At 43.9% G+C, this 11,273-nt stretch overlaps 2 protein-coding genes across 5 annotated transcripts in view; both read right to left on the bottom strand.

The window, feature by feature from the left end:
- LOC111872583 (neurocalcin homolog) overlaps positions 1 to 11,273 on the bottom strand; it is a 251,497-nt gene that overhangs the window by 43,844 nt on the left and 196,380 nt on the right. The gene's annotated exons all lie outside the window — the stretch shown is intronic.
- The window catches only part of LOC111872571 (neuronal calcium sensor 2), a 73,729-nt gene that overhangs the window by 27,374 nt on the left and 35,082 nt on the right, over positions 1 to 11,273 (bottom strand). For all 3 annotated transcript variants that reach the window (XM_023866620.2, XM_023866629.2, XM_023866639.2), the window contains exon 3: positions 7,605 to 7,748. In XM_023866620.2, coding sequence (XP_023722388.2) covers positions 7,605 to 7,748 — 144 coding nt within the window. The remainder of the gene's footprint in view (positions 1 to 7,604; positions 7,749 to 11,273) is intronic.

The following is an 11,273-nucleotide window of genomic DNA, read 5'->3' as shown; positions in this document are numbered from 1 at the left end:
AACTGCGACAAATACAACAACAAGGACACCCTACCACAATGAATACAAACCAAATACGATTAACAACTACAACAATTACAGAGAAATACAAACAACTGCAACAAATACAACAACAATTATATATAGAGAGAAAAAAATACAACACCCAAAACACAAACAAAAGGAAACCAACAGTCATGGATGCGTAATGTCATTCACTTCACTTCACTGCAATTTTTTTCTCTTTAATTATTTCCACCCCAACTTCACTTCGCCTCATTTATCACTTTCCCAACCCTTTGCCTAAAATTGCTTGGTTTACAGGACAGAGTACCTAAAGCATCTGCAGGTAGTTGGTTCCAGAGCTGTATGGTAGTATTTACAAAGGATAATTTTCCCGATATATGTCCGTTGCTTTCTACTCCTAATTTTCTTGCCATGATCCCCCTGCTAAGGTAGCATGGTGTTTCTAATCTGTCACCTATAGCCTTCCAAGCCCGTTCTCCCGTGTATGCTTTGAAGCGAGCATATATGCGAGCTATCTTTCTGCGCTCTGTCAAGGTTTCCCAGTTCGATTCGTTCCTATGGTGTGCAAATTTAGCCGCTTTCTTTTGCACCCGGTCTAACGGATTTATCTGTCCCTCCCTGTAAGGATCCCAGCACGCAGCCCCATATTCCAGAATCGGACGCACTAAAGATGTGTATGCTAGACTTTTAGTTTTGCTATTTCCCTTTTTTAGAATATGCATTGTAAAATGAAATGCCTTCCAGGCTCTTTTCACAGTGTAATTAACTTGATCAGACCAGCTTAGGTCGCTGCGTAAAATTATTCCCAGATATTTACAGCTGCTCGCTTCTGGGATTACTGTGCCCCCTAACGAATAATTTAGTGGCTCCGTTACTCGAGCCCTCGTGAAACAAACTGCCTTACTTTTAGTTGGATTAATTTTCATCTCATTTTCAACCGCCCATTTCCCAAGTCTGTTCAGATCTATCTGCAACTTTTCCTTATCATTATTATTTTTAATTTTCCTATATATTATACAGTCATCCGCGAATAGCCTAATAGTTGACTCAATATTTCTCCAAATATCATTGACGTAGGCGAGGAACAGTAGTGGGCCCAGCACACTTCCTTGCGGTACTCCTGACGTTGTTCTGACTTCCTCCGATAGTTGCCCTCCTACTCTGACTCTCTGCGTACGGCCCAAAAGGAATTCCCTTATCCATATAACTACCCTTGAGTCCACTCCTGAGGCCGCAATTTTCGTAAGCAGACGATCATGACAAACTAAATCGAAGGCCTTCGAAAAATCTATTACAATTGTGTCTATTCTACTTCCGTTATCCAGTGAGTCTGCAATGTCTTGGTAGACCGTGATTACTTGACTTTCACATGAATATCCCGGCCTGAAGCCATGCTGACCCTCAAATAACCAATCATTTTTATCCCATATTTTCCTCAGGTACGATGCTATAACGTGTTCCATTTGCTTGCATACTACTGAGGTTAAACTGACGGGTCTATAATTGGAGACCAGCGATCGATCACCTCCCTTGTAAACAGGAACCACTATGGCCTGTTTCCAATCACTTGGAATAGCGGCATTATTAATTGTCACATCCAGTAATCGCGCCAGGTATGGAATCATGGCTTCCCCACCCAGTTTTAGAATTTCACCAGAAATGCTGTCTGGCCCTACTGATTTGTTCTTACCTATCGCTGCTAACCTTTTCCTAATAATTTTCGTACTAACTGCGAAGGGTTCCCCTGAGATATCGTGCTGTATTTGCGGGATGCTACGCTCACTGCTGAATACGGAAGAATAATATAAGTTGAGGAAGTTAGCCTTTTCTATCGAATCAGTAACGAGTCGTCCATTAACATCTTTGATTGCAGGAATATTTTCCCTATTTCCTTTGCGTCTTTTTACATACTTATAGAACTCAGTCCAGCAGTTACCTTCATTTTTTAATACAGTCCTTAAAAATATCTCCTGCGCATTTTGCTTGGCTAATAACAACTGCTTGGATAATCGCTTCAGTTCCTCTCGATACTGCTGCCCTAATTTTCTTCTATTATATGCTTTTCTGACCTTTAATTTTAATTTTTTCACTTCCCTATTGTAGTAGTCAGGGTCTGAATTTTTTCTGAGTATTCTATGTGGAATAAATCTTTCGATACACTGAAGTATTATGTTCTTGAAATTATTCCATACTTCCTCAACGCATCCACCATTGCTTGCCCATATTGCAAATTTATCCCGGAGAAAAGTTTGTAGACCTATGGTATCTGCTTTGTGGTACACCGGTACCAGTCTTTCTACTTCTGGTCGACAGTATGTTTCTTCCCATTCTACTTCTAATAACACCCCACAATGGTCACTGATCCCTTGTATAACGCTGCAAGAGGTAAACAGGTTTTCCGGCCGGACTAAGTATACATCCAGCAATGCATCCCCTCGTGTCGAGTTGTTTACTATCTGCGTGTACCCACTTTCCCACACCAATCTATTTACAGATTCCTGACCTCCACTAGTGCATTGCACGTTTCCATTCCAATCGGCGTAGGGCAAGTTTAAGTCTCCTGCAATAATGCTACGCTTTGTAAAATTTCCTAAAGAATCGGCTCGGGCTGCCAGTCTTTCTATAACCCGCATATCCTCATTCGGAGCTCTGTAGATGCCTACAATTTCCCATGTACATTTAGGGTCTCTGCCTTTCACTTCAACTGCAATCATTTCGAAATCCTCGTCCACCCATAGTTCCACGCAAGCAATGTAATTCTTTACACAAATAAACACTCCACCACCTCGAGTATTCCTATCTCTCCTGAATGTTGTGTACTCGTCCCTTAAAACTTCGGCATTGCTAATTTCCTCTCTGAGCCATGACTCCGTACCTATTATAACATCGGGATTATATGTATCAATTAAATTCCAAAATTCTAAAGATTTATTAAGAATACTCCTGCAATTTACCTGAAGCAAAACCAAAGAATTGCCCTCTATCTTCTGTGCCCCTCCCGTAGCTACACATCCATCACTTGTGTCTTCCTGTCTCCTTGTCGCCGCCCCGGTTAGCGTCGGATCCTCGGTAATCGTGTTCGTCATCCTTCCAGGCGTTCCCTCATTGTTAACCCTCAGCAGCAGTCACTCGTTCCGATTTTGCACTCGGCCGCCGAAGTCACACACTCTGGAATACAGCTGGCCTAGTTTCCTCGCTCCGCTACTGTTTATGTGTAGTCCATCCCTGCCGAAGTCCTAGTCCTCAATCCACCTGTTTGGGTCCACAAATGTAACTCCTAGTGACCTCGCCACCCACTCATATCTGTCGTTTAGTGCTCCAATACGCCGCCACGACACGTCTCTGCGCCTAAGTACGCCACTCAGAACTAAAGTGGCTTGAGGAAACTTAGTCTTAGCCTTCTTCACCAGAGCATATACATCACCCATCACATAATCCAGATTTCCAGTTCGTCTTAGATCGTTAGTGCCTACATGAATTACGACAGTATCAGGGGCCCCTAGATCTCTGTTGTCTATGACTCGCTGCAGTTGCTCAGTTCTAATTCCCGGAAAACACTGTACCCTCATATGTTCAGCTTCCACATTGCGTATAATGGAGTCACCCAACACTAAGCACTCAGCATCTTGTTGTCTCTGCACCGTATCACCCCTGGCAACCGCTCCTCGTAACTGATCTTCCAGCGCACTGTTCTTCCGTTTAAGTTCTTCAATCTGCTTCATTGCATTCTCCAGTTTCTCCTCCAGTTGTCGAAGCCTGCCCCACCTGCACCTCTCACAACTCCACTTCCCGCTCTCTGCCATTTGGGCCCTTACATTGCCACAGCTGTTGTGAAACCAGCGTCCACATGTGTCGCACTGTGTTCCCGATTTCAGGTTCCTCCTACAGCCGCTACACAATACTTGTAGAATGTTCTCAGCCTCCACAACAGGACCAGGGTTTTGCTCCACACCGCCGATTATTAATACTATGGCTAGAGCCGCTACGCATAGAAGCATGTTGCCTATGTAGCTTCTTGCTTGTCCGTTCACCTCCCGGCCTTGGACATGGCGCCAGGGAGTCCTTGGGCGCCAGGGAGTCCTTGCAGCCCAGTTGCCCACACGAGCTCGACAGTCCTCCAGGTAGCAACCCATTTCTATTAACTCTCCGGAAACACGACCGCTCTCGACAACACTTCAGGAACAACTGAGGCTATGTTATGTTATGTTACATTGGGGCAATACACCACTGCGCATCCAACTGCGCACCCCCATCCCCACTGGGGCAGCACTCGGTGAGATTCGGCAAAGTTAAGTTAGGTTAGGTTAGGTTTGCGCAACACGGCACTGCGCACCTCCCTCCTTAATGGGGCAGCACTTTGTGACCGACCAATGTTAACTTAACTCAGGCTACGTTATGTTACGTTACATTGGGGCAATACACCACTGCGCATCCAACTGCGCACCCTGCGCAACACGGCACTGCGCACCTCCCTCCTTAATGGGGCAGCACTTGGTGACCGACCAATGTTAACTTAACTCAGGCTACGTTATGTTACGTTACATTGGGGCAATACACCACTGCGCATCCAACTGCGCACCCCCATCCCCACTGGGGCAGCACTCGGTGACATTCGGCAAAGTTAAGTTAGGTTAGGTTAGGTTTGCGCAACACGGCACTGCGCATCCATAGTTACGTCCGACACCGTTAGATTAGGTTAGGTTGCGTTAATTTAGAATATAATGACGCATCACACCCACTCGTATATATATCACGGCATAAAATTGGGCCTTGTCGTCTTGAAGAGTTCACAAGTCATTGATCCCGTCGAAATATATCTCAGACATTAAAATACTTTCGAATTTTGGGAAAAAAATTTGACTTAGTTTTCGATTTTTTTTTTCTTGATTTCAAAATTTGGTTGAACTGGGTATATATTATTTTCCAAAAAAAATCATGGTATCAACTAGAATTCAATTTAATAATTGTTATTGAAAACAATTTCTGAAGTTTTTATAATATGAGTATTTAAATATTCGACAACCCAAATGCTTGTATTCTATAATAACTACTTGAGTTTATTGAAAAATTATGAAATTCTGTAGTCTTGACCCGTTTTTTTTTTATATTCTCAAAATAAGAATTCAACACATCACTGGAATTCCGTCCTACCATTCGCCCACATTTTCTCAGCTACGTCTGTTGCACACAAGACTGCAGCTATTCATAATCGGCCACCATCGGACACACCTACTCATGACGTTAGTGTGGTATGCGCATAAATTTGCACCCGTGCCCTTCCATAAATTCATGCATCTTAAACCTGAGAAAGAATCTCATAAGGGGCAGCTTCAAATATATGTATAGCTGCCACCTGAGTAAGAACGTGAGAGCTGCATGTTTCCATAGTACCATCTGACAATGACATTACACATACTCGTACAGTCTTAACCAGACGTGAGACAGCGTCCCGTGGGGCCCGGAACGAAGAATCACTGTGCTGGCGAAGACCAGCAGCAATTTAGCATGAAACCGAAACCTGCATGGTACTTAATTATTTAGGCACCAGGCCATAAAGACGTATGGGGAAGTGGAGACACAGCTCTACCATTCTGGAACTCGGCATTGGATGGAGATGACTGATCAGCTTCACGCATCAGCATTGCTCCCAGGGAAAGAGCCCCCACTGGACGCTGTGGAGCAGAGAAAAATCTCTTACCCCTGCCAGGAATGAAACCCCGGTCGCTATACCGACTCTTATACATGAGCCTAGGGTGGATATTCTTGAACAGTTCCATGACTAAGAAGACGATGGCGCTGAACAAGTACCTGATGAAGACTGTGCGGTTTCTTATGTGGGTTACAGATGGCTCATATTCTTAAGAAATCTCACAAGTCATCATACATCATTGCTCTTAACAGCGGCTGATCCAACACCTGTCAATGCGAATGGCCTTTCAGAACTAGGCAGACCTCCAGGTCAGCAGGAAAGCCAGAGAACCGAGCAACTCGTTTTACAAAGGCGATTATTAGAGCCAGGATTTGGAAATTCGTTCTTAAATGTTTCGTTGTTGAGAAGCAGTCACATCTTACGACACTGCGAACAGCGTCCTCCAAACTACGCAGACGGAGTATACCTGGGTCTGCCCCCATCTGCTGCCCTGTACGTACGTGTATGTATCATCTGAAGGTATTTACAGGGCTATCTCTAGTAGTAACGGTAGGAACACTGTAGACCATAGGACAATAGCAGATAAAACTGCCCCGTGCCAAATTAAGCGCTATGCCACGAAGTCGTATGGTGGAATGGATGTAACGCTCCAAATGTTGTTACCCTCGGCACTAGATGCAAGTGCCTGGCCAGTCTCACCTCTCAACCATCTTAGCCCCTAGGAAAGAGGCCCCGCTATCCCCTGAGTATGAAGTAAATGGACCCAGGGAAGGTCTCAATACTGCTGTGAAGAGGAATATTGTGCTCCTCCCGAGAATCGAATGCAGACTATCCGGTCGTCCAGCCCAAAGTCCTTACACTAACTTGAGCTATCCAAGCCCCTACAGAGGGCAGCTGATTTATATTCATTCGGTGGTCTTGTGGGTAGCTGCTAACGTTTCGGAGGAATATACTGCCTCCATCTTCACGTAGAAAATGAGTAATTTTATGGAATAATGTGGTCAGTGAAATAAATAATGGTAACATTCTGTTGGAGATGTGGGTTCAAAGCTTGTCCCTGTAGAACACTCTTTATTCTCGAAATAACCATGGCGGTAGATATGTAATCCATTCGACTTAAGGTTTCCCATTTCCGAGCGCTGTGACAGCAGTTTCCGATGACGAATTACACTGCAACACTCCAAACCTCACGACACTCATCTGGCTGTCGACCCTGAGTTGGATGGCCACGCCTCTGACAAAGGCGTGATAAAGAGGCGTCTAATCGAGTCATATCAAAAGGCTATTTAAGGATATGCCCTAGATTATGAAGCGCACTTATACCGCTATAGTCAACTGAACGTTCCTTCCGTCCGTCACTTAAACACATTTCCTTTGAAGAAGTTCTTCCTCTGATCCTACTGATTGCGGCTCGGGTCTGCACCAATCGATACGATTCCTTGGGTAGGGGATCGGCCCATCGCAAGGCATACGCACGATAACATGAACATAAAATAACCAGACATACATTTCTGCCTTGAGTGCGATTCGAACACAAGATCCCTGTGTTCGAGTGGTCAATATATAGAAGCCTAGACCCCGCGGGAAGGGGGGAGGGGGCTGAAAGCATACATTACCAATAACTGAGCACCTTTTCTGTTTCTAAAAACAGCCTTTTACTACAATCAGATAATAATGCCGTCTAGCTTGGTACAAGTTTACAGATGTTTCGGAGGAATGTATTTCCTTCAACTTCAGGACTGAAGAGTAAGCCAACCAACCAGTAAGAAGGAAGCAGCATGCATAATGTTCTGGCTTGGTTTACTCTTCGATACTGAAGACAGAGAGGTAGTGGTTTCCTGCGAAATGTCGGATGTTGTACCAGATTACACGGCGTCCAGCCCAGCTCTATAGCACTATTCGCGTCAGTTCTGTGACAACTTCAAATCCAAACAGGAAATGCGCTCACCTTGAAGTCTATGTATCCATTCTTGTCCATGTCAAATGTTCGGAAGACATGATCGCAGAATTCCTCAGCATTTCCGCTGGGGAAGAACATCTTGTACATGTCAACAAACTTCGCCGGTGTTAACCTTCCGTTGGGACAGTCTTGCTGTAAAGAATAAGAAACGGAACAGTACAGACACAACAAAAAACATGTATCACTGAGCCCACTATTGTGCGCCAAAAATATCTTTGAGCGTGCGTCATGAGAGTGTTACGTCACCATTAGAACGTTAATTTTCAGCTTATGTCAGGAATACAAATCGCCACATAGGAGAGCTTACTTACGACACGGGACTTTCCCCCCGCAAGGTTTCCTACTCAAGGTATAACGTAGCTTCAAAGATATTTTAGACAATGCCCAGTTCAGCTAGATCAGACAGAGGGGGGGGGGATTTCAGACGCTTAAATACTATCCAGGGGTGAAAAGCAAGGCAATTATTACTACTGGGCTGCTATTACAAAGTAAAATTTTCATGAAAATATACCCTGAGTAGTAACAAGCAAATGTGCTGATGTACGGATATAGCAAAGAACACATGGCACAAACGTCATTACAATTTGTTGGCGCCTTTTGCCTGTCACGCTTTCAACCCCTAAGGGCGGCCGCACATCAACTGTGCCCAGACAAGCATGAAGACATGGGACAAAAGACGCAGTCTTGCTTCATTCTTGATTCGTCAGCATCATGACTCAGACCGGTGTGGGGCGGTTTTCATAAGCTCTTTCGTTTCAACTGTGCTCCTTTCTTTGCGTCATGTCGCAGGCATCGTGTCTTGACTGTTACATGTCTTGACGCATGCCGGTGTGCGGACTACCTAAGCCTCTGGTGCCTGCCGTCCATCAAACTAATATTAACAAATTCAGTTCATTATTATTATTATGGCTCTAGAGCCCTTTCTTAGGCCAGGGCCGCTTTTTCAGTTTCTTGATCCTATATAGTCGATAGGACCCCTGGGACGGGGGATAAGCCCGTAGCAAGGCCGCTACCTACACACAGAACAACACAAACAGAGAATAAACGCAGACAATACAGATATCCATGCCTTGAGTGGGATTCGAACCCACGATCCCAGCGTTCGAGCGAGCGAAGACACCTAATGCCTTAGACCACACGGCCACTGTGATCGGCTAATTTCCCTTCATACCTCAAAGAAAATACATCCCAGCGCCATTAGAAACACCAACCAGTTAACGTTCTTTAGGGAAATAACAGCTAATTATTGTTAAAATCACACGAAACACACAAATGCACAGTGTGAGCTTAACGTTAATGCAGGTGACTGTGAATGAGGGGTTAAACTCCACGGTACACAATCCGACTGCTTCACTTGTTTAATAGTCTACTCGTTTCCATATACTACTGTTTAACCATTTACTGGAGAGCGGTAAATATACGTACCACATACGGTAGCCGATACAGTGCATTTACGAGTATGGGTTTCACAGTCTTCACAGCCGGCTAGCAATTGCTTGCCCAAACAGAGTTAACTGGTTCGTCCTTGTGATGCAGTCGCAGTTTTCTCTGCGAGCTACGAACTGGATGTTTATATTCGGATGGGACGGATGCCGGGCCTCTGGCTACACGTCACTTTGCATCCGGAAAGTTCTATGGCCGGCCAACTTTTCCGTGGTTCCCTGTGCCCCGGAGCAAACAGCGAGTTCCTACACAAATTTCAAGTAGCAATGCATGCTTTGGATGCAGCATTCCCAATGTAATGTTAAAATTCCGCCCCAGTGTAGCCCTCCCGATTTAAAATCAAAACTTGACCCAAATGCAATTCTTCAAACGTCAATAAAACAAAGCTCCTCAAATTCTTTTATCTCCTCATAAAAACCCATTTCCCAACACTTTACCCTGTTCCAAACGAACCTCTACCAGGCCTAATGTGCAATGCCTGAGAACATTTTTTTTATTTCTCCAATTTATTATACAATCTATCCAGCTATTTTGGATAATAAGTACTAGTTATGATGAGTATAAAAGTAATTTAACATGAAGAACGTGTTCCAATGAACTCGTTCTATATGTAATTTAACTAATTATAGTCAACTAGTTAATTGTTTTACAAAATTAGATAGCAAATCTGGTTAACAGTTCTGACGGTTTAAATCTGTGAAGCCTCCTGACTTCTTCTTCATCGTAGAGGTGCGTCGCTAAGGAATTCGGGTGCTTCCGGAGGCGTGCCTGATATTTTTTACTGGAGAGCGTGATTTCCTCGCGTACTGTTGGAATTCCCAGGTCCTTGTGTAGGACGAAGTTTGGTACGTACCATGGTGCGTTAACTAGTACACGCAGTACCATATTTTGGAATCGTTGAAGAATTTCGATGTTGGAGTTGCTAGCGGTACCCCATAAGGGTATGCCATAGGTCCATATCGGTTTTAGTATAGTTTTATATAATAGGATCTTGTTCTCTGTTGAGAGCTCCGAATGGCGTCCCAGCATCCAATACATCTTGTGGAATTTAGTTCTGAGCTGTGTGCGTTTGGTCTTGATATGTTTTTGCCATGTGAGTCTTTTGTCCAGGTGCATGCCAAGATATTTGGCGTCGTCTGCTTGTGGAATTTGAGAATTATTGAGTTGTACTGAAGGGCAGTTGTCATGTTTCATGGTAAATGTTACATGAGTAGACTTATCTTCGTTGGCCTTCATGCGCCATTTGTTGAGCCAATGTTGGATGTGATTAAGGTGATTTTGTAGGTGCAAGGAAGCGATGAGGGGGTTGCTGTGTGACGCCAGGATAACTGTGTCGTCAGCAAACGTGGCTGTGGTTGTTTGTTGAGTTGTAGGGAGATCAGATGTATAGAGCAAGTATAAGACAGGCCCCAACACGCTGCCTTGGGGTACACCAGATAATATTGGATACAGGTCTGTGTATACTTCCTGCTGTTTTATGAGGTAGTACCTTTGTGTGAGATAGGATCGCAGTGTGGCATACATTTGATGTGGTAGTGCTTGTTTTAATTTGTAGCATAATCCCACATGCCATACCTTGTCAAAAGCTTGACTGATGTCAAGGAACACTGTTGAGCAGTAGCGTTTTGCTTCGAGAGCTTTGTTGATTGTGTTGACCACCCTATGGACTTGTTCTGTGGTGGCGTGTCTGTTTCTGAATCCAAATTGATGTTTAGGGATTAAGCTTTGGGCTTCCAATACCGGATTAAGTCGTTTCAGGAGTAATTTTTCCAGTACTTTAGAGAGGACTGGGATCAAGCTTATTGGTCTGTAGGATGTGACTTCTGTTTTGTTTTTTCCAGGTTTTGGGATCATAATGATTTGTGATACTTTCCATAGTGATGGATAGTATTCTAGTCTTAACACAGCATTGAATATATGCGTTATTTTTTGGATGCATGTTTCGAAATTTCTTTTAAGACTTTCCCTGTGATTAAATCAAATCCAGGAGCTTTCTTTGGATTTAGATCCTTTTTGATGATTGACTCGACCTCTTGAGAACATTCAAAGCAGGAAAATTTTCTTTCTCTCCCTCTACACTGTTAAGAACACTGCCACGCATTCCTGGTTTGCGTGACTAATAATAATGGATTCTGGAGTAGATGAAGAGATTTATTGGACACTCACAAGTCGTAACTACAAATAGTTATAGAACTCGAAAAATTACTGTAACTA

Source organism: Cryptotermes secundus, unplaced genomic scaffold (assembly GCF_002891405.2).
Source record: "Cryptotermes secundus unplaced genomic scaffold, Csec_1.0 scaffold995, whole genome shotgun sequence".
Taxonomy (NCBI): domain Eukaryota; kingdom Metazoa; phylum Arthropoda; class Insecta; order Blattodea; family Kalotermitidae; genus Cryptotermes; species Cryptotermes secundus.
This window is presented reverse-complemented; position numbering and strand designations above follow the sequence as displayed.